Source organism: Hemiscyllium ocellatum, chromosome 45 (genome assembly GCF_020745735.1).
Source record: "Hemiscyllium ocellatum isolate sHemOce1 chromosome 45, sHemOce1.pat.X.cur, whole genome shotgun sequence".
Lineage (NCBI taxonomy): Eukaryota > Metazoa > Chordata > Chondrichthyes > Orectolobiformes > Hemiscylliidae > Hemiscyllium > Hemiscyllium ocellatum.
Window position 1 is genome coordinate 21636826 of NC_083445.1, and position 23964 is coordinate 21660789.

General features: G+C 42.7%; 1 protein-coding gene across 2 annotated transcripts in view; it reads left to right on the top strand.

The window, feature by feature from the left end:
• colgalt1a (collagen beta(1-O)galactosyltransferase 1a) overlaps positions 1–23964 on the top strand; it is a 62860-nt gene that overhangs the window by 13350 nt on the left and 25546 nt on the right. Inside the window, exons 1-2 of one of the 2 annotated variants that reach the window (XM_060854905.1) lie at positions 18924–18959; positions 22062–22172. In XM_060854905.1, the coding sequence (XP_060710888.1) occupies positions 22159–22172 (14 nt within the window). In that variant the 5' untranslated portion in view covers positions 18924–18959; positions 22062–22158. Of the gene's footprint in view, positions 1–18923; positions 18960–22061; positions 22173–23964 lie in introns of those variants that run through there. The other variant, XM_060854904.1, reaches the window with a different exon arrangement.

Sequence of the window (23964 nt, forward strand, 5' to 3'; positions counted from 1 at the left end):
AAACAAAAGGCATTTTCTACTTATGCAGGAAACACAATTTACAGAGCCAAAAATCCCCAACAGGTAAAACAAAGATGTGGAGGACTTCTAAATTCATGTAGGCCACCTTTTGTGGATGCGATGTGGAGGTCTCGATGTTGGATTAGGATGGACAAAGTCAAAAGTCGCAAAACAGGTTGTAGTCCAACAGGTTTATTTGAAGTTACAAGCTTTTTGGGGCACTGTTCCTTTGTCAGGTGATGAAGTGTGACTTCTGATTTTGCAAATGTGGTTGTCCAGGATTGTTTTTTTCCCCCTAATAGATCTACTGTATAGTTTCTTCCCACAATTAGAGGTTGCGTTTCAGGAGCTAATTGGGATAGAAAACATTTTTAACTGATAGTTAGTGGCTTCAGCTAGGCAGCAAGACCATGTTTATGTAAGTTCCCAACATTCTTCTTTATGCAGCGAGTAATCAGTTTGTCACTCTATCATCCCACTGGGATAAAATGATACATTTGCATTATGTAGATCTGGACCTTTGTGGGCTGAAGCCAGAGAAGGTTCCAGGTTGTTTGTAAAGCTCAATGAGATCACAGTAACAATAATTTGCATTTGTGTAGTGCCTTTAATATAGTGAAGCTGCAAGGTTGCGACTCAACTTTCATTGAGCAAAATTTGAGGTGAGCCGTACAAGAAGATTGTAGGGTAAGTGACCAATAGATTGAAAGAAGTTTCTGGCCCAGGCAATTGAAGGCACAGTCATCAAATAGTGGAATGATTTGAATTGGGAATGTTTCGGAGGTCAGATTTGGAGAAGTGCAGAGATCTTAGAGGGTTGTAGAGCTGAAGGTGATTAAGGAAAAGAAAGGGTGAGGCACCAGGGATTTGAAAGCAAAGATGAAAATGTTAAAATAGCACTGTTGCCATCCAGGAGCTAATTAACATCACTGTGCACAGGGATGGTTGGTGAATGGCTTTTGATACAATTTACCCATCCCTCCCACATTTGAGTGAGGATGTGGGAGCAGAGAAGCATACATTGCAGAGTTTCCAGCTTTGTCAGAGAGTTGTTGATGTCGGGCATATCATTTAACTAAGTGTGACAAAGTTAGAGGTGGTCATTTAGCTCCGTTGGCTGGATGGCTGCTTTGCAGTGGCACCAGCAATGCAGGTTCAAATCCCAGGTTACAATGGAGGTCCTACGCTTCTCGACCTTGTTCCTTGCCTGAGGGGTGGTGACCCTCGGGTTAAACCACCGCCAGTGGTTTAATGAGATAGGAACACTTATACAAGGTTAGTAATAGTTTAGGAGTATCAGTCAGTGGTCTACATTTGTGGGCGGCACGGTGGCACAGTGGTTAGCACTGCTGCCTCAGCGCCAGAGACCCGGGTTCAATTCCCGCCTCAGGCGACTGACTGTGTGGAGTTTGCACGTTCTCCCCGTGTCTGCGTGGGTTTCCTCCGGTTGCTCCGGTTTCCTCCGGTGTGCAGGTCAGGTGAATTGGCCATGCTAAATTGCCCGTAGGTTTGGTAAGGGGTAAATGTAGGGGTATGGGTGGTTTACGCTTCGGCAGGTCGGTGTGGACTTGTTGGGCCGAAGGGCCTGTTTCCACACTGTAATGTAATGTAATCTAATCATGTGATTCCCAAGAGGCACTGTGGATAGTGTCCATGTCTCTGAGTCAAAGTCCTATCCCAATACTTGAAGACCAAGGAAAGTAAGTTCATGACATGGCCAAACAGGTTCAGTTTGCAAATCCTCTGTTACCTTTATGGGAGGTAGTGAGAACAGGAGAGTTTCCTAGTCAGCTCTAACTGTATGCTAGCTGCAATGCAAGAGCCTTCCCACTTTAAAAGACTCCACTTGTCATGTTGAGATTGTACATAACATTGATGAGTTCTCTTCGAGGATACTGTGCCCAGTGCTGGTTTCGCATTTAAAGGAAGGATATTATCAAACTGGAAAGGGTTCAGAAGAGATTTACCGGAATCTTGCTGGATATGGAAGGTTTGAATTATAAAGAAAGGCTGGAACTTCTGGAATGCAGGAGATTAAGAGGCAATCTGAAAGAAGTTTATAAAATAATGAGAAGTGTAAATAGTGTAAATCCTTTCCCTAGGATTAGGGATTTCAAGACTGGGAGTCCATTTTTAAGGTGAGAGGAGAGAGATTTAAATCCGACACGAGGCAAATTTTTTACACAGCATGGTTCATGTGCGGAATGAACTTCCTGAGAAAGCGGTGGATGTGGCTACAATTACAACGTTTAAAAGACTTTTGGATGGATACATGAATAAGAAAGGTTTGGAGGGATTTGGGCCGGGAACAGGCAAATGGGGCTAGTTTGGTTTGAGGTGATGTTCAGCATGGGCTCGTTGGACAGAAGTGTCTGTTTCCATGCTGTATAGTGTAGGTTCTTGCCATGGTCTATACTCTGGTAAGCAACCTCTTACTTCGAAGGACTACAAGAGGTAGAGCCCTGTTCTACTGCTTGTTGACATCAATGTTCACTAAATTTGCTAGCTGGTTTAATTTTAAGAGCACTTTACAGCTCAAATGTCTCATCCCTCATGATCTGAGTCTTCAACTGCCCAATAGTCTGCAACCTCCCAAATTTGAATTCCTGCATTCTCCCGATTTTTAATTATTCCCACCAATGGCAGCCTGGTTTTCAACTGTCCATACTCGAAGTTCTCAAACTCCCTCCCTAAATCCCTCCACGTAGCCCTTCCCCTTTGTCAAAATGCTCCTTAAAACCTACCTCTCTGACCAAGCTTTTGGTTATGTAGCTCAATGTCAGACTTGCTCTGACAAAATCTCCTGTGAAGTGTCCTGGCGCGTTTTGCTGCACGTTGCTACGTGAAGACAGGATGGTATTCTGGGGAATCAAGCAGCCTCCAAAGCCAACTGAGCAGTTCCAGGGTCCCTAGGTGAGGACAGTAGACAGTGGAGCTGAACCTTCTGATTGCTTCACAGTACTTGTTGAAGATGGCACCTCATCCATCGGCTTTTCATTCTGGTAGTGGAGTTCACACTATATAGATTGTGCAGTGGACGCTTCAGGCGGCTGTGATCAGCTGATCTGTTTAATAGGAGTCGAGATTGGAGTGGTGCTGGAAAAGCACAGCAAGACCTGCTGTGCTTTTCTAGCACCACTTTAAGCTTGACTCTGATCTCTAGCATCTGCAGTCCTCATTTTCGCCATGTTTAATAGGAGACCAAGTCAAAATGGCACAATGTCTTGGGTCATCTTATATCTGATTCTCAGTGCCATGGAGTCTTTCATACCTATTTGATAGGCAGTTTAGTATCTCAATCAAAAGACAGCACGTGTACCCTAGGATTCTGTGGAAAGCTAGGGAAGTGATTTTTGGGCCCCTTGGTGAGATATCTCTATCATTGATTCCCACAGTTGAGCTGTTGAAAGACTGGAGATTGGCTAATGTGGTGCCATTATTTAAGATAATAAGGAAAAGCCAGGAGTGATAGACCAGTGGGCCTGACATCAGTGGTGGGCATGTTGTTAGAGGGAATCCTGAGGGACAGTATTTACATGTATTTGGAAAGGCAAGGACTGATTACAGATAGTTAACGTGGTTTTGTGCGTGGCAAATCATGTCTCGCTGCTTTTTCAAAAAACTCAAATCAAGTTAATGGAGAGGATTGATCAGGGTAGAGCAGTGAACGTGATCTAAATGGACTTTAGTAAGGCATTTGACATGATCGACTGGTTCCTCATGATCGACTGGTTAGCAAGGTTAGATCACATTGAATACAGGGATGCAGAACTGGCTCGAAGAAGTCTTCGTTAGAAGACACGGTTGTTTTTCAGACTAGAGACCTGTGACCAGCGGTGTGCCACAAGGATCAGTGCTTTTTGTCATTTATATAAATGATTTAGATGTGAACATAGTACATGTGTACTATGGGCGGCACGGTGGCACAGTGGTTAGCACTGCTGCCTCACAGCACCAGGGACCTGGGTTCAATTCCCGCCTCAGGCGACTGACTGTGTGGAGTTTGCATGTTCTCCCCGTGTCTGTGTGGGTTTCCTCCGGGTGCTCCGGTTTCCTCCCACAGTCCAAAGATGTGCGGGTCAGGTGAATTGGCCATGCTAAATTGCCCGTAGTGTTAGGGGTATGGGTGGGTCGGTGTGGACTTGTTGGGCCGAAGGGCCTGTTCTAATCTAATCTAATGTGGTCAGTAAGTTTGCAAATGACACCAAAATTGGAGGTGTAGTGGACAGCTAAGAAGGTTACAACGGGACTTTGATCGGATGGGTTAGTGGACCGAGGAGTGGCAGATGGAGTTTAATTTAGATAAACACGGGATGCAGCATAGCCTCAAAATTAGTGGGAGCAGATTTAGCGCTGAATTGCGGAGGAACTTCTTCAGCCAGAGGGTTGTGAATTACCTGCCCAGTGAATAGAAAAGGAATTAAGGGTTATAAGTGAGAGGATGGGTGAGTGGAGTTGAGGCCACGAAAAGATCAGCCATGATCTTAATGAATGGCAGAACAGGCTCGAAGGACTGGATGGCCTATACCTGTTCCTAGCTCTTATGTTCTTAAGAGTGGAGTTGCAGATAGATAGGGTAGTGAAGAAGGTGTATGGTGTGCTTGTCTTTATTGGTCAGTGCATTTGGGAAGAGGAGTTGGAAGGTCATGTTGTGGCTGCATAGGACATTGGTTAGGTCACTTTTGGAATATTGCGTGCAATTCTGGTCTCCCTCCTATAGGAAGGTTGTTGTGAAACTTGAAAGGGTTCAGAAACGATTTACAGAGATGTTGCCAAGGTTAGAGGGTTTGTGCTATAGCGAGGCTGTATTGGCTGGGACTGTTTTCCCTTGCGCGTCAGAGGTTGAGGTGGGACCGTATAGAGGTTTATAAAATCATGAGGGGCATAGATAGGGTGAATAGTCAAGGACTTTTCCCCAAAATGGGGGAGTCCAAAACTAGAGGGCATTGGTTTAAGGTGAGAGGGGAAAGATTTAAAAGGGACCTAAAGGGCAAATGTTTCACACAGAGGGTGGTGCGTGTATGGAATGAGCTGCCAGAGGAAGTAGTGGAGGCTAGTACAGTAACATTTAAAAGACATCTGGTTGGATATGTGAATACGAAGGGTTTAGCGGGATATGTGCCAAATGCTGGCAAATGGAACTAGATTAATTTAGGATATCTGGTCGACATGGACTTTTTCCATGCTGTACACCTCTATGACTATCTTGACACTGCAGCATTACCTATCTTGCACTGAAGTACCTGCCTCTATCATGTGGTCAAATCTCTGGAGTTAGACTTGATTACAGGATCTTGTGATTCACAGGAGAGAGGGCTGCCCATGGAAATATAGGATCTTGGTCTTTTCAGTTGAAATTTCACTCCAGACTTTCAATCCAAACATCTGGCTGATGTATAGGAACCTTGTACTGAAGTGAGAAGTAGCATCGCAGAAGTAGAGGCGCCCATTCAGCACATCGAATCTGCTCCACCAATCAGATCATAGCTGATCATCTGCCTCACTGCTACCTTCATGCCCCTTGATCTCGTTAATTTCAAGGAATTTTATCAGTGTCTGTTCCAGCGTGCACGTATAACAGGTAATAGGAAAGGCAAATGGAATGTTGGTATTTATTGCTAAAGGAGCAGTGTAAAAGTAGGCAAGTATAGCTGCCCCTGTATTAATGAGACTGCAGTCTTGGTCCCCCTACTTGTGGAGGGATGTATTTGCAATGGAGGCAGTTCAGAGGAGGTTCACTTGATTTATTCTAAAGTTGAGGGGTTTGTCTTATGAAGCCATATTGAGCAGTTTAAGCCTGTACTCACTGGAGTTTAGAAGAATAAGGAGAGATCGAGTTGAAGTATATATGCAGCTAAAGGAGATGTAGAGAGGATGTTTCCTCATGGGGCAATCTAGAATGTGAGGTTATAGTTTTAGGATAAGGGACAACGGATTGAAGATAGTTGAGGGATTATTTCTCTCAAAAAGTTGTGAATGTGTGAAATTCACTTCCCTAGAGTGTGGTGGATGCAGGGGCACTAAATAAATCTGAAAAGAGATTTTTAATTCATAATGGGTGATGGGGAGTGTGTAGGAAAATGCAGCCAAGGCTGAGATGAGATCAGTCACTATCATATAAAATGGCAGAGCAGGTTTGAGGGGCTGAGTGGCCTACTCTTGCTTCTAGTTCTTATGACCTAAACATGAATTGAGCTGCTTCAAGTCTCTATTGTGAGGATTTCCTAAGATTCACCTTCCTCTGAGTGAAGAAATTCCTCCTCATCTCAGTCTTAACCTCAGATTGAAGGGTAAGCCATTTATGTCTTGGACTGATCAGCCATGGACCACATTTTATCATGCCCTGTGAGAAATTTATAAGGTTGAATGATATCAGCTGTAATTCTGTAGAACTGTAGAATTTGGACTCGGGCCCTTTGTTCTCTCTAGACAATTCAGCCATCCCACATATGAGTCTAATGAATTTCCATTGTACTCCTTCTGTAGCAAAGTGTTATATGGAAGCCAAATGTGAAATGACCAAGTTGACAGCACCAAAGATGGCCATTCAGCCCATAGAATGTTTATTGGCTCTCTGCAAGAGCAACTCTTCTGGTCCCATTTCCCTGCTTTCACTACACTGTCTTATTTGGAGATAGAAACCTTCATTCTTTGACATGAGAAAGAGGCAGAGTTACTTACACTAAATCCTTACATTAAATCCAATAAATGGGATTTAAATAACTGTGCTCCTGCCTACACATGTTTCTCAATCTGAAAAGGAATTGCATGCATCCTAAATTAGCAATGACTTTGACTTCATTTGATACTGCAATACAGTATTAGTTCGCTAGGACAAATGTTCGGCACAACATTGTGGGCCAAAGGGCCTGTTCTGTGCTGTATTGTTGTATATGTTCACACAAGTTCAGACTGCTCCATGGAAGCGTCTCATGGAATTATTGGGGGCCCCGCTTTAGGTGGAATATTCCTCTGAGGTCACATTTAGAATAGTGACATCTGATCCAGAACGTGCTCTTGCTGAGTGCTGTTAACTCATTCATTGCCAGTAACAGAATCTGAGAGAGTTTGGAAACTGTGGCTGATGAACTGTTATTTAACTACTTGTTTTTGATATCTATTCCATGGAGGGACATTACCAACATATTTGCACAGGGGACAGGTGACTTGCCAAGTTGGAATTGAGACAATTACAGAATGTGGGAGGAACAAGACCTGTTTAAGAAGTGTGGAAAGAATGGTAAATTTGTTAAAGATTTAAGGAAAGGACTAATGCAACTGAAGGATCATTTGTGAGCAATGGATTAGCAGTTGGCTGGAGGGGCAAGATTGGTCAAGGCTGGTGAGGGGTGGGATAAGGAAAACCGTAGATGGTGGCCAGTTTTGCCCATGTTGGTTTTTGAAAGAGCTATTCAGTGCTGTACCTCTACTTGTTTCTCTCTCTTATCCCCTATTCTTTGGATTTATGTTGCAGAAACAGGCCATTTGACCCAACTAGTCCATGTCTATAATTCTTTTATGCCCCACTCAAGTTCCTATTTCTCAATCTTTTACTACGTCTCTCGATTTCCTACTTGCTATGAGCTGGTCCAGTTTCCCCCTAACCATATCAATGCTGTTCACTTCAACCCCTCCCCGGGTTAGTGAGTTCTACGTTCTCCTCACCCTTTGGATAAGGAAGTTTCGTTTCGAATTCTCTGTTGGATTTCTTGGCGATCATTTTATTTGGCATCGCATTCTGTCTTTCTCCCACAAGAGAAAGCATTGTCTCTGTGGGTCAACTCTATCAAAATCTTTCATTGTTTTAATGACCTCTACTTGTCAACTCTCAGTCGCCTTTTTCCAAGAAAAATTGACGCAGCCTGTCCGTCTTTTCCTGATTTGTATATCTCCACATTTTTTATGTCATCTTTATAAATCATCTTTGCTCTTTTCCTAAGCCTTTTATATAACGTGATGACATCTCCCCCCAAGAACTACATGCCAAGTACATATCTAGTTCCCTTTTGGATATTACTATTAAATGTATTGCCACTGCCTTTACAAGCTGTGCGTTCCATAACTAAAACAATTCATTGCCCGAAAATGCATTCCTCTATCTGTCTTAAAGTGGTGCCAAATTAAGCTGTCACTTAGGCGTTGATCCTGGCTTACTCACTCTAATCACTTTGATCTCAGGAATGTCGGAGACACTGAACCATATACAATGTTGTAACCCCCCCACCCAACCAAAAAGACAGTTTGCCATCACCTGGCAAGTTGTTAGCAGATAAAGTTCAGCAGGAAGGTGGGGCTGACATGAACACCCCATCTGACCAAGGAGCAGCACTCGAAGCTTGTGATTTCAAGTAAACCTGTTGGCCTATAACCTGGTGTCATGTGACTTCTGACTTTGTCCACCCAATCCAACGCTGACACCTTTGCATCATGGTGTTGGATGATGGCTAGAGAGGGTGTGGTATGGCCCTTATTAAAGAGAAGTGTCATTTCATTGGATGCAGATGAGAGAAAATTTACTAGAATGATTCCTGATATGGAGGGATTGTCTTCTGAGCAAAAGCTAACTCGTGGGAATTTAGAAGAAAGAGAGGTTATCTCATTGAAACGTATAGGATTCTTAATGGCCTTAACAGGGTAAATGCTGAAAGGATGTTTTTCCCCCCATGGGAGAGCCACAGATCAGAGGGCATATTCTCAGAATTAGGGACACTAATTTAAGACTGAGATAAGGAGGAATTCCTTGAGGTTTATGTGTCATTGATACATAGCTGTGGGGGCAAAGTCCTTTTATATATTTTATGCTGAGAAAGATATTAGGTTAAAAGAAGCAGGCAGGAAAGTGGATGTGAGGAATATCAGATCAGCCTTGATCCTGTTGAATGATGGAGCAGGCTAGATGGGCCGAGTAGTCTATTGGCCTCATTTCTCATGGCCTTACAGCATGTCACCTGCCCAGTGGGGGTGATATAGTTGCCTTGAGAAGCTGTCTTTAGATTGAGTTGTGTTTCATTCAAAGGTGCTTTCTCTTTCACTCACATGAATAATGGGAATCTTGAAACTTGGCTAAAATTTGTGAATGCTATGCATCCATGTGAATTTTTGAGACAGATTGAATGCACAAGTCTAAGCAATTGGGGTCAAAATCAGGTGGATGGAGATGGACTTGTATTGCTGTTATCAATTCTTTACTCTTTCGTGGAATGTAAGTATGCTGATTACCCAATGTTTCTTATGCATCTCGAAGTGCCCAAAGAACAGTTAAGAGTCATTCATATTGCCGTGGGTTTGGAATCACATGCAGTTTGGATCAGGTGAGAATGGCAAATTTCCTTCTTTAAACAGCATTAGTGAACCAGGTGGGTTATTAGAACAGTCAGTGGTTATATATTCGCAACTGAGCCAACTGTTAACTCCAGATTTTTCTTGAAATCAAATTTCACCACTATCATGATAGGCTACCAACCCAGGCTTCTGGATTTTATTATTCATTCACAAGATGAGGGCATTGCTGGCTAGGCAATTAAGAGTCGACCCCATTGCTGTAGGTCTGGTGTCACGTGGGGATGGATGGCAATTTCATTAGTTTCGAAGGTGTATAGTGAACCAGATGTGTTTTTCCAACAATTAACAATGGATTCATGATTATTATACTCTTAATTCAAATTCTGCCATATGCTGTGGTGGGATTTAAACCTGAGTTTCTGGATTAACAGTCCAGTGATCACACCACTAGGCCATTGCTGTTTTTAGATTGCTAGATATTACCACTATGCCACCACCTCCACACGTACAACAGTTGAGCAGGCTGAATGGCCTACTCCCATTCCTATTTACCCTTTCTGCAGAGGTATTTGTGAACTAGAATCAGCATGGATGGGATGGGTTGAGATAGGCGTATGGTGGTAGTGTCGCTGGACCATTGATCCAGAGCTGATGTTCAGGGAGTATGGGTTCATATCTCTGTGGCAACTGGCAAAAGTTAAATTCTGTTTATAAAATGTGGAACTGAAAATTGGTTTTTAATGCCCGCAAAACCTTTGTAGATTTGATAGAAACAGAGATTCTTGACTAGTTATCGAGGGTGGCATTGTCGCCGCAATGATATCAGCCAGGATCTTATTGAGTGGCAGAACAGGCTGAAGGAATGGAATGGCTCATTCCTGCTCCAAGTCGAAATGATTGTATAAAAAGGATCTTCCTGAATGCAGGTTGGTTATGTATGACTGACAGCACTTTTTCATTGGCATTTCAGTTGTCTTAAGATCAGGAAAAGTGCTTTATAAATGTCAGTCTTTTGTCTTCATTGCATTGTGCAGCCATTCTACCCTACCCAAGTCTGGTCTCTGTGACTCCAGTAGTACTCTTTGGATGATTATTTCTGGCCTCTGAAATGGTCCGTAAGCTGCTCAGCTCCTACATTTACTGAATAACTGGAAACAAGCAATAGCTGTCATCTTCCCAATGATGCCCACATCCTGGAAATGTTTCTTTTTAAGAAGTTTGGGATCTTTTGATTAGGGAGTAAAGTTCCTGTTTATTTCAGTATGTTAGTTTTCAGATTGGTTGCAATGAGGGATTCAGGTATGTTGGGCTAGTGGGAATCTCTAGGTTTAGAATTCTTTTGGTTCGTTGACCCTCTTCAATCCACATTCTTTAAAGAGGAATGTTTCAAAATCTACGAACAAATATCTTGTCTTGCTGGCAGGGCAGTTGGAATGTATAGGAATAGTTGGTTAATCTAAATCACTTTCTCTGTCCCAGCTTGCATTTAGAAAGGTTTCTTTATTCCTTGCTTTCTGACTTGCTCTACAAAATTATTTATGTCATTGCTCTGTTGGCGGGCAAGGCAAAGGGTGGTCTGAAAATTCTTGAATCGCAAATGTGTCTTTTGAAAAGAATCCTGAATTGGCTTATCGACAACTTTTGCTGTTTTGCAGTCCTTTCAGTATCATGGCTCAGGTAATGGGACCTGAGCATAAAAGTCAAAAGCTGGCTCTCGAGTTCAGCGCTGAGGGAGTTCAGCGCTGTCAGAGTGCTGTCTTTTCACTTGGGACAGTAAACTGAGACCCTGTCACCTCTCAAGTGATCATAAAAGATCACATGATGCCTTTTTAAAGAAGGGTAGGTTTTTCTCCCTGTGTCATGACTATTAGTTATCTCTCAACCAATGTCGCTAAAATGCCTGATTTTCAGACTGTTTTAGTGCTGTTGAGGAACCTTCCTATGCACATTTGTCTGCTGCATAACCTGGATGACAGCAGTAACTGTATGTTTCCAACAACACTTCACCGGCTAAGACGTGCTGTGGACTGTTCTGAGGTTGAGAGAGTTACTAAATAAATGCTTTTCTTATTTTCAACTTTGGTTCTTGAGCAATCCTGTTGGTTGGTCTCCTGCTGCCCACTCCTCTCAATTAATGTGAATTGAGCCGGAAAGTGAGGTCAGGAAATTTAACATCAAGTTCCCAGCATTTTAAGTTTGAAGTCCAAAAATTGCAATGTACCTGGGAAGCTGGGATGATTTGTTTCTCCTTGGCTCCGTTCCCAGCAGTCCAGCATCCTGGGCCTTACCACTGACCAGAAACTGTATGGAGACAGTGACATCTGCGAATGTGGAGATTAGAATTGAGAGTGTGTTGCTGGAAAAGCACAGCAGGTCAGGCAGCATCCAAGAAGCAGGAAAATTGACATTTCGGTCCGGAACCCTTCATCAGGAATGAGAGTGTCATTCCTGATGAAGGGCTCCGGCCCAAAAAGTGGATTTTTCTGCTCCTCAGATGCTGCCTGACCTGCTGTGCTTTTCCAGCAACACACACTCAACACAGAAACTGTATGGATCTGGTGATATAAATACTGAGGCTGCAACGGCAGATCAGAGACCAGAAGTTCTGCATCAAGTAACTCACCAGCTCAGCTTTCAAAGCTTGTATGCTATCTGCAAATCAGGAGGGTGATGGGATGTTTAGTATTTCCATGGATGGGTAGAGTTCAATGCATTTTAAAGCCGTCCACTTGATTGGCACCACCGATGCTTGGTGACAGCAGTGTGCACTATCTACAAGATGCACGCTGCAGAAATTCACTCAAAACTTCTTTAATGTGCAATACCTTCCAAACCCATGACCATCTAGGCTGACTAGGGCAGCAGATACATAGTAACAGCATCAAACTACAAGCTTCCCTACACGCCACGCACCATTCTGACTTAAAACTATATCACCGTTCCTTAACTGTTGCTTGGTCAAAATCCTGGAGCTCCCTCCCTAACAGTGCTGTGACCCCCCCCCCCAAGGATTATAGCAGTTCAAGAAGGCAGCTGACTGCAACCTTATCGAGGGCAGTTAGGTACGGGTCATAAATGCTGACCCAGCTAGCAATGTTTACATCCCATGAAAAAAAATTTTCAAATAAGTTTTTACGGCTCAGAGTTGGTCTCTGAAAGCTACAATTGAAATCTTCGACTGATTGTCTACCAAAAGGTTTTTCTGTTGTATATTCAGTGTCACGATGTCAAACCTTCCAAAATGAGGACGTTTTTCAGTTATATTGCTTGTAAGGTACAAACAAGGTACAGGCGTAAGCCATTAGGCTTTTTGAGCCTGCTGCACCATTCAATAACATGGTGGCTGATCTAATTTTACCCTTGGTTGTATGTTCTTGCATGTCTCCAATGATCTCTCATCCTCAGGATAGTCAAGAATCTATCTACCTCTACCTTAAAAATATTTAAATACTCTAACTTGGCCCTTTATGGAAGAGCATTCCGAAGTCCTCAATTCTTGAGAAGTTTTAAGATATTCAACAACATCATGTATTGATTAGATTAGATTAGATTACTTCCAGTGTGGAAACAGGCCCTTCGACCCAACAAGTCCACACTGACCCTCCAAACAGCAATCTACCCAGACCCATTCCCCCACATTTACCTCTTCACCTAACACTATGGGCAATTTAGTATGGCCAATTCACCTAACCTGGACTGTGGGAGGAAACCAGAGCACCCGGAGGAAACCCACGTAGTCACTGGGAGAATGTGCAAACTCCACACAGACAGTTGTCTGAGGCAGGAGGCAGCAGTGCTAACCAACGTGCCACCTTTAATCTGGTCAAACATCTCAAGATGCTTCTGTCGGAGAAATTTGCCCAATAGGTTAGAGATCACAAAATACAGCTTGAAGTGAAATTGACAGTTTATTGCAAGCGATATCGCTGGAAGAGAAATTGACCCAGGCTAATACAGAACTGCACAGACAGATCAGATTTTCTCCTCCTAGAGCTGAGGATGAGACCAGTTTTATAGTAATGCTGCACAATGACACTGATTAAGAAACGGGAAACTACAATGTTTTTGGAAATGGAGTAATTTAGTTGCAAGGGTGCTAATTAGAAAACAGTTTATCGGATGAATGTCCTGTTCCTTCACACACTGCAGCATTCTGACATTCATTTTCACAAGTAGGTGTTAAAGTCTTTTCTGAAGTGCTGAGGTGCTTCCATTGTCCTGTTCCTGGAGCATGTCCTTGCTGATGCCTCTCTGTCTGTACTGCTCTTTGTGTGGCTTTTGTATTGCTGGGTCGTGAAACTGCCCTTGGGGCTTTGAGATCTCTGTCATGTCCATGGGAGCTTAAAGCGTATTCCATTGTCTGCGTGCTGTCTGATCCAGTTTGTGAGCTGCTCGGGAATTCTGGGTGTCCTGGTACAATTTGGCGTATTTGCTTTTGTGGGCCTATTGTGGGTTAGCAAATCTTTTCCCACAGCTTCACAGGAACATTATTTGCCAAAAAGAGTGACTGGGATTCAAAGACTTGAGTCATTAAGATTGGTAACTTGGTTATAGAGGCAGGGAATATCTTAGAGGGAAGTACTCAAGAGGTTTAGGAACAGAATGCCAGAGTCTAGGCCCAGACTTCCAAAGGCAAGGGGCAGAACTGGAGATACACAGAGTGTGTTAGGAGATAGGAAGAGGAACCTGAAAGCTTTGGAAAGTTTTCTTGGCATGCACGAGACCTATTCCACTGTTTACTTTCATTGCACGTTGGCAGGAAGGTAGTGTGGCTGTCTGATTGCTACTGAGTTCATGCAACCTTCATACTACGTAGTGAGCATGAAGGTCGTTTCTGTTGAAGCAGACTGGGAGTGTACACTTTTCTCTAGTTGCACTTGCTTGAAGAGTCTGCCGACCACAAGGTCTTCAGATCTTGAAAATCGATACAGCTGGCAAAGGTGTACCTTTCTGTGGTGTCTGACCGCTCCCACAGAATATCCCACACACTGCCTCACCATCTGTAGCTTTTGGGTAATGTTGGTTGAGGGATAAACGATTGCTTTGGACACCAAGCAAGATGCTTGTAAGCTGCAGCATCTTTTACATCCGCCTGAGAGGAGGATGAGGTGTGGGTTTAACATGCAATGTTAACAAAGTTCAAACAAAATTGGCTTCTTTGACAAGCTAACGTTCACTCAGTACTTCGGTGAGCCGTCTGACTGAATCTGTGGCGAGTGTCTTGAGTTTGTCTTGAACCCACAGCCTACGTCTGTGTAAGAAATGAAAATGCAAATGCATTAAGCTGCAGCTGATTACTCTCATGGATAGACATAATGTGGATCACATTACTTTCTTCTACGGTATGGTGCTAACAGCCCTCTGTAACCTCCTGTTACTTAGCTCTCTGTAGCACTCCCCCTGCACATCAGACGATCAGTGTTGGAATAGCAATAAGTGCTGTAGTCATCCCCTGCCTTCTAATCCTGTTAACTGAGCCCAAACTCTATATGAAAGTACTTTAGTAGTGGCGGTAGAATTAAAGAGGTTCTTTCTGAAATCTTTCAGATTTTCAGGAGCTCTGTATAACTGTGTGCATCGTGGAATCTGTCGGGGGAGTTGGGTTGAGTATGAGCCTGCATTAAAGCTGCCTTTGTCTGCAGCATGGTGTGATGTGGGGCAGGCAGTGATTGAGACAGTGCTAGCACTGTGCCATGGCTTTGGTTGAAGTATACACCCATTAAGCACTTCCCCATAATCAGGACTGGGCCTCCTGACCTGTAGAAGTCTTTGCACCTGGATCAGTTGCAGTGTTCAAAAATGCAGGCAATTCTGAGCATGTGGTGTTCTTGGTGGCCATTCCTTCGGCTGTCAAGGCACTTAACTCTGAAGGGGACTTTTTGGCTCATTGTGTTCATACTGCTTCTCTGCAACGGCCTCCTTAAATAACATTATTGTGCTCTCCTCATTCAAGAATTTGTTTAAAATCCAACTCTTTGACCAAGCTTTGGATCACCTCCTCATATCATCTTAAGTGGCTCCACATTTAATTATGCTTCTCTGAAGTAGGACATTTTACTGTGTAGGAGATGCTATATAAATTCAAATTTGTGCTGTCAGTAGGAGTACCCATCTCAACAAATGCGTGTGCTGTTTAATGGCTAATTGTTTTCTTCCCTTACTTTGAATACTGGATAGAGTGGTGTTTCAGTAAATTCCAACTTGGTTTCACTTCATCACCTTCCCTCTGTGCGCTTTAAGGCTGTCAACCTCCTTCAGTATTAATGTGAGGTAGAGTCAATCCAGAGTTAAGGCCCAGCCTGATTCTTGAAACTATTTTGTACTTTCTCTTGCCGAGTTGGTAATACAGTCATGCAGCACGGAAATAGACTCTTCAGTCCAATCAGTCCATGTCAACCATAATCCCAAACTAGACTAGTCCCACCTACCTGCACTTGGCCCATATCCCTTCAAACATTTTTTATTCATGTACTTATCTAAATGTCTTTTAAGCATTGTAACTATACTTGCGTGTGCAACTTTCTATGGAAATTCATTCCATGTATGCACCACACTCTCTGTAAAACATTTGCCCTTGGGCAAATCTTTTTCTTCTTACCTTAAAAATATTTTCCTGAGTCTTGAAATCCCCCACTGTAGAGAAAAGGCGTCTGCCAATCACCTTATCTATATCCCTCATGATTTTATAAATCTCTATAAGGTCACCTCTTAGCCTCCTATGTTCCAGTAAAAAATGTCCAAACCTATCCAGCCTCTCCTTCTAATTCAAAGCCTCCATTCCCAGCAACATCCCGCTCTTCTGAACTCTCTCAGCTTAATAATAATCTTCCTATAACAGGGTAGCCAAAACTGCACACATTATAAGGGCGGCACGGTGGCTCAGTGGCAACTGTCTATGTGGAGTTTGCACATTCTCCCCATGTCTGCATGGGTTTCCTCCGGGTGCTCTGGTTTCCTCCCACAGTCCAAAGATGTGCAGGTTAAATGAATTGGCCAATCTGTGGTGTCGGTGCATTAGTTAGGGGTAAATGTAGGGGAATAATCTGGGTGGGTTGCTCTTCAGAGGGTCGGTGTGGACCTGTTGGGCCTAAGGGCCTGTTTTCACACTGTAGGGGAATCTAATCTAATCTAATTACAAAAGTAAAACCACATCTGGATGGGTATATTAATAGGAAGGGTTTAGAGGATATGGGCCAAGTGCTGGCAAATGGGACCCGGGTCTCTGGCACTGTGAGGCAGCAGTGCTAACCACTGAGCCACTGTGCCGCCCACCAGGGAAAACAGCCCCAGCTTATTCAGCCTCTCCCTGTAGCTCAAATCCTCAAATCTGGCAACATCCTTGTAAATTTTTTCTGAACCCTTGCAAGTTTCACAACATCCTTCCGATAGGAGGAAGACCAGAATTGCGCACAGTATTCCAAATGTGGCCTAACCATTGTCCTGGACGGCTGCAACATGAGGGACATTTCAAGGAGATTGGGTTAAAAACCAAGAGTAAATTCCTTTTAAAGCAGGAGTTGCTGTGATCTTGAATGATTTGGCTGAACAGGCCATGGAAGGCGATTCAAAATGAAAAGACAATTGGGTGTATATTTGAAAAGGTAAATTTTCAAAGTTATGGGGCTGAGCTGAGAGGAATAGGATAAACTGGAAAGAGCTTGTAGAGACATGATGGATCGAATGACCTGCTGTTGCAAAGTAAACTGACAGTATTTAAGATCAGCAATCCACTGCATTCAAGAAGACAGCAGCCAAACGAAGTATAAATTCTGACTCACTGACCACTATCAGGATGAATGCAACTCACATGCCATTAGATTAGATTAGATTAGATTACTTACAGTGTGGATTAGATTACTTACCATTTGAGGTTCACTGTTGCATTCAAGGCATTGCCTCCTGTGCTGTTGCTTAATTAGCAGATCAATACCCTTTTGATGCATCGCTGAGCAGAACAGGAGGTAGCGATTAAATAAGAATATAATCAGTCATTATCATCGTAACTTCACTTCCCCCGGACTGTGCAGTCCACAGGTTGGTTGTGATAAGTTTACTATGAGGTTGGCATTGGCAAAGTCGGTTTAGCTGTGCTTTTTCAAATGCCAGTCGTCGCTCACGGTTTTAGCTGGCAATAATGGCAAGCTGTGGTCACAAATTCTTGGCCGTTAAACAAATACATTTAGAAGAAACTTACACTGCCTGGCAAACCTCTGGCAGAATGTTTTGAGCAAAATTGTTGGTGTTCTTTCCTGTATTGTAGTTTACTTGGCAAGATTTGGCAAATTGCCACGTGCGAAACTTCATTAAATAAAAAGTGGCATTCAATCCTGATCAATTACTTGGGACTGTGTAGAAATATAAAAAAAAGTTGTGTCAGAGTGAGTTGAGGTTTAGATTGGATGAAGGTAAGTGTGTTGAGATGAATCCCACAGGATTATGGCAGAGTTTCTAATCATTATTAACAATGTTGCCAAGAGTTAGTGTGAAGAGATCTTCTAAAGTTGTAAGCACAAGAACAGATTTTGAATTTTGAGGTATTGTTGGGCTAGGGTTTAATGTATGTTAGGTGTTTATGGTGTAATTAATTAATTTTAGTTTACAAGAATGGCTCCATGGATGAGAAGCTTCAGTTATGAATTTAGACAGGAGCACCTATGAAGTTCATCTAAGAAAGGAAAAGGCTGAGAGGAGATTTGATGGATGTTTTCAAAATCACAAGGTGGTTGAACAGAGATAGGGAGAAATGGTTCCTGTGTACAAGGGTCAAGAATAAGAGGCACAGTTTGTGATTTGCAGAAGACGAGTGAGGAATTTTCACACAGTGAGTGCTTAGGATCTAAAATACATTCCCTGGAATTCTGGTGAGGGAAGTTTCAATCCAGGCATTCAAGAGATGATTATTTAAATATAAATCAGGAGTAGGGGTGGGAGAGTGACACCAAGTTGTGATGGTTGTTTGGAGAGCCAGTGCTGGCACAATGGACCACATGGCCACCACCTGCATCATAGCAATTTTGTGAAAACTATCATCACTGGAGCAGTAGATGCTGAGGCAGCTAAAGGATTCAAAGCGCTTGCACTGTTGTATTGACATGTTGAGAGTGATGTTTAACCTTACAGAAGTTTGGCACGTCAGTCTAACAGATGCGAGTTGTGAAAATGCCGTAAATAGAACTTCACTGGAACATTAGAAAGGAAAAGGCTGCAGACACAACAGATATAACGTGGTGAATGAAACTAGAGAAAATAAATGTTCCTATACTGCAGCATTAGAGTTCAAATCAAGAAAGATTACATTTTACAATGCACTGGGCAGATCATATTTGGAAGTCTGTGCTCAACGTTGTATATTACATCATGTAAAATATATATCTACATTGGAGATAGGATCCTTATAAGTGTGGAAAGGGAGAGCGTGTGGGAAAGCTCTAAGGTATTAGTCTAAAAGAATGATTATGATTAGGGGTGTGGAATGTAAAGTCTTTGCTCCATTGATCAAATAACCTCAGTTAAGTAGGGGTAGAGAGACACAGATTTTCTTAGTGAAGATAAGAGAAGATGAAAGTGTGACAAATCATGAAGCGATTTGAAAGCGTGAATAAAGAGAAACACTTTTTCTGGCAGGGGAGATGGAAATGGAGTGATCAGATTTGAGGTAATTGGAAAAAGAACCAGAGGTAAGATGAGAAGAGAATTTTCTTTCTGCATTGAGTTATGATCTGGAACCAGCTGCCTGAAAGCATAATGGAAATTAGACTCGACATTTTGAAAAAGAATTGCGAGACGGGAGGGAAAAAGTTTGACACACTGCAGGCAAGAGCAAGGGTATGGGACTAATTGGACAGTCCTGCTAAAGAGCTGGTGCAGGTTGATGGGATAAATGCCCTCGTTCAGAATCTGTGGATGCTGTTTAATGATCTGCTTGCAGACAAAAATAATGATCTATTCAAGGAATTCATAAAGTTTATACAACAGGATCTATTAACATATAATAAAAATGTTGGCAGTGACAAAATAAGCACATTCTTTTTCTCATCTGCATTTTGAAAAAATAATGGAATAGAAATATAAGTTTATTTATTTAGTTTTCAGTTTTCTGATTTCTAATGCTATGTTCCAAATAAGTTTGGAAGAGCAGTGAGGAATTCCATGTGCTGGAGAAGCACAAATCTCCAGCCAAATGCCTTATTTTTTCCAGTCTTTTAAATTTATTTCAATGTTGTCGAGGGTTTGCTCCCTCTGATGCAAGAAGCCTTTGTTATCCTTCTTGGCCTGTGTGCCTTAGACAGAGAAGGCTGTTGTTTAGGACTTTAAGACTTCCATTGTTCAGTGCAGTTAGAGTCATAGAGATGTACAGCATGGAAATAGATCCTTTGGTCCAATGCATCTGTGCCAACCAGATATCCTAAATTAATCTAGTTCCATTTAGCCCATAACTCTCTCAACCCTTCCTATTCATTTACTCATCCAGATGCCTTTTAAAAGTTGTAATTGTATCTGCCTCTATCACTTCCTCTGGCAGCTCATTCCATACACACACCACCCCCTGTGTGAAAACATAGCCCCTTAAGTCCTATTTATATCTTTTCCCTCTCACCTTCAACCTATGCCTTCTAGTTTTGAACTCCTAGTTTTGACCTTGTCTATTCACCTTATCCATGCCCCTCATGATTTTATAAATCTCTATATGGTCACCCTTAGCACCAGGGAAAATAGCCTGAGCCTGTTCAGCCTCTTCCTACCAACCCTTGTAAACCTTTTCTGAATCCCTTCAAGTTTAACAACATCTTTCTTGTAGCAGGGAGACCAGAATTGAGTGCATTATTCCAAAAGTGGCCTAACCAATGTCCTCTACAGCCTCAACATGACACCTCCTATACTCAACGTGCTGACCATTACAGTTGGAGATTTTCTTTGTTTAAACATACCGTATTTCCTAAAATCTCTTGACTTGCCATCCATTTGTGTTTTGAAGTGCATTCATTCTTGTTCATTTTACATTCATTCAACATTCACGCCCACCAATGCTGGTAGAGTGTGCCTTATACGAGCATCACCTCACCAAGGCTCCTTCAATAGTGTCTTTCAAACTTGACTTCTACTACTTAGAAGGATAAAGGCAGTAAATAAATAGGTGCACCAACACCTACAAGTTCCCCTCCAACTTGCAAACTTGGAACTGCATCACTGTTGCTTTGCTGTCACCAAGTCAAAATCCTGAGACACCATCCTTGTCAGCACTGAGTGGGTCTTTTTGTTCAGAATTCCTACAGTGTGGAAACCGGCCCTTTGGCCCAACAAGTCCACACTGACTCTCTGAAGAGTAACCCACCCAGACCCATACCCTACCCTATATTTACCCCTGACTAATGACCTACTCTAGGGGCAATCTAGCATGGCCAATTCACCAAATCTGCACATCTTTGGATTGTGGGAGGAAACTGGAGCACCCGGAGGGGAAACACGCAGACACGGGGAGAATGTGCAAACTCCACACAGACGGTTACCCGAGGCTGGAACCGAACCTGGGACCCTGGTGCTGTGAAGGACACTGAACCGCTGTGCTGCCCTTCACCCCAGTGTCTACAACGGTTCAATGGTGGCAGCTTGTCATTACTTTTTCCAGGGCAGTTAGGGATAGGCAGTGAATGATATCACTAGCCAATGACAACCATAACCCAGGAATAGAAAGAAAAATGCTTGATGACATTTCTAACCCTTTGAAACCATGTGACACCCCAAATTAATCCCAGATCCACAATCCTTCATTGTCACTGATTCGCAATCCTATAACTGTCTGCCTAGCAGGGTCTTCACCACAGGTACTGCAATAAATCAAGAAAGTGGCTCACTGCAATGTTGTCATGCAGCTAGGGGTGAGAAAAACGCTGGCTTTGATAGCAGCGTGTATCTTCAGAGTGACTTTTGTTTTGCATAATCGTGGCAGAATTTTTTAAGATTGAGCTGAAAAGCCATCTCATTGGGTGTGGGAAGGGCAGTTGTAGCAGCAGTTAGTTGCTGCTTCATACTGGCATCTCCTGTTACTATTTTTTTCACTCGTGTATCCATGACATGTCAGATATTTCAGGGAAGCCCATCTTATCCGAGAAGGGCTCACGTTCCTCTGGATACTCTAGCCATGACTCTGAGGTTTGATTATACCTCATGTGAAGATCTGCAGATGACCCTCTGATTGTGTTTTGAAGAATTGCCATTATTTGTTCAGTCAGAAACCAAAACGTGCTTAACAGTTACTTGAATCAAAATGTCTTTTTTCCAGCCCTGGGACAGCTGGTAACACCTGAGTCCCTTGAAAGTTATAGTGCCACTTCACAAGCTTAGCACACAAGCCAAGCTGACTGTCTAGTATAGTACCAAAGGAGCCCTCACTGTCAGAGATACTGTTGTTCAGACGAAACATTAAACCAAGGTGCAATCTGCTAATTTAGGTTCAATACAAGTGATCCCACAAGCGGGGTCCTCAGTGTCTTAATGAACATTAATTGTAGAACACCAAAATAAGACAAAGGAGGGCTGCACATGCTGGAGATCAGAGTTGAAAAGTGTGCCACTGGGAAAGCACAGCAGGTCAGGCAGCATCCGAGAGCAAGAGAGTCTACGTTTTGGGGCATAAGCATGATCGTGTATTGCTGCAATGTCCTTGGAATTTGAAAGGCAGTTTTTCTGGTAGATGAAAACAGGGTCAGTTTTCACTTTTGGCGAAGATGCTATACACAATTAATGAGGTTGATTACATTGTGTTCTTTCCTTTCCTTTAGGGTAGCGACAGACCACAATGTGGATAACACCACGGCTATACTAAGGGAGTGGCTGGTGAATGTACAGGGACTTTACCATTCTGTCGAATGGCGACCTATGGATGAGCCAAAGTGAGTCCAGATGTTGGCTACAGCCCAGGACATCTTAACCCGTTAGCTTTAGGCAGTCTCTTTCCATAAGTAACTGCTCAGTCTTGTTATTCTCAATAGGATAACAGCCTCATTTTCATCGGACATTAACTATGTGACTATCTCCAGTGTGGATATAGAGCAGCTGACCAGTGAGAGTATTTTGACTGATATGAGTGTGACAATACTATGGCTTTAAGAAGTTATTTTGTCCTGCTTTGTTTTTATAGGGTACCGAGCGGTCTGCTCAAAGCTAATAAAACAGCAAGTGAGGCCTTAGATTTTTTTTAACAAGTTGGAACAGTAGAAGCAGCCTGAATGCCTTAATGTTGTGCCGGCCTTTTATCCTATTCTAAGATCAGACTAACTTACATATCCTTCATTCTACTATCGTCCAAATGCCTATCCAAGAGTCGCTTAAATGTCCCTAATGGATGTGACTCTACTACCACTGTCAGCAGTGCATTCCATGCACCCATCACACTCGTGTGAAGAACCTACCTCTGACATCTCCCCTAAACCTTCCCCAGTTGCCTTAAGATTGTGCCCTTTCGTGATAGGCATTTCTGCCATGGGAAAAAGTCTCTGGCTATCCACTCTGTCTATGCTTTTCATCATTTTGTACATCTCTATCAAGTCACCCCTCATCCTCCTTTGCTCCAATGAAAAAAGCTGGAGCGCTCTCACCCTTATTTCATAAGACATGCCCTCCAGTCTAGGCACCACCATGGTAAATCTCTCCTTTTTAGTTTTAGCTTTCAGCAGCATTTGCTGCTGGGGTCTTGAAGCTAAATGTACAATGTGTTATTCCTCTCTCTGTTACAGCTAAAAGTTGGGGTTCTCTTTCTGCTGCTAGAATTGTATGTGAGACAATCTGTGCTGCTATAGGATGTTACTGTATTGGAGCAGTTACTATTTAATAAAATATTGTACAGTTCTGTTAAGTTTTCCAATAGAGTTAAGTTTTTCCAATTTCTTTCTTCCTTCTGTTGTATTTTAATAATATGAATGAAGTGTATTTTGCTTCAAGACTGGTAGTTTGACCAACCGAGTTGCATCTGGAACCCTAATAACTTATCTTTAGTTAGGATCGAGGCAGTTTTAATATATTTTGAGGGGTTTGGCCTGGTCCATAACTGAGCCACAAAAAAGCTAGCTTGAGACTGTAGGTTATTGTACCATTGAGTAAAGCTGCAAGAAGAGATTCCCTTCACTCGATCAGAAAGTAGGTTTTCCACAGTGCCAAGCAGTGTCTATTTGTAGCAGCTACTGTTCAGGTGTACCAGCTCACCACATTCAGTGGGCTGGTTTGCATTACAGTTGCCTCTAGCTGCATGTTAGACTGAGTCATCTCAAGGTATTTTTTTAAAAAATAAATGAGATATCCGCATTTATTGTCAATTTCTAATTACCCAGCGACCACTTAAGAGTCAGCCACTTTGCTTTGTGTTTGGAATCATACATCGGCCAGACTGAGTGACGATGGCGGATTTCCTTCCTGAAAGGATATCATTGAACCAGATAGGTTTTCACAGTGATCGCTGATAGTTACATAGCTGTCATTAGGCTAGTTCTCTCTTCCAGATTTTTATTGAGTTCAAATTTCATCATCTGCCACGGTGGAATTTGAACCTATGTCCCCAAAATGTTAGCCTGGCATGTTGGATTACTGATTGAATGACATTGTCACAAAACCACTGTTTTCCCCTTTGGATTGTTTGGGTGCCAGGCACTCAATTCACTGGCATATCAAATGGCAAACCCCACTGTGCTG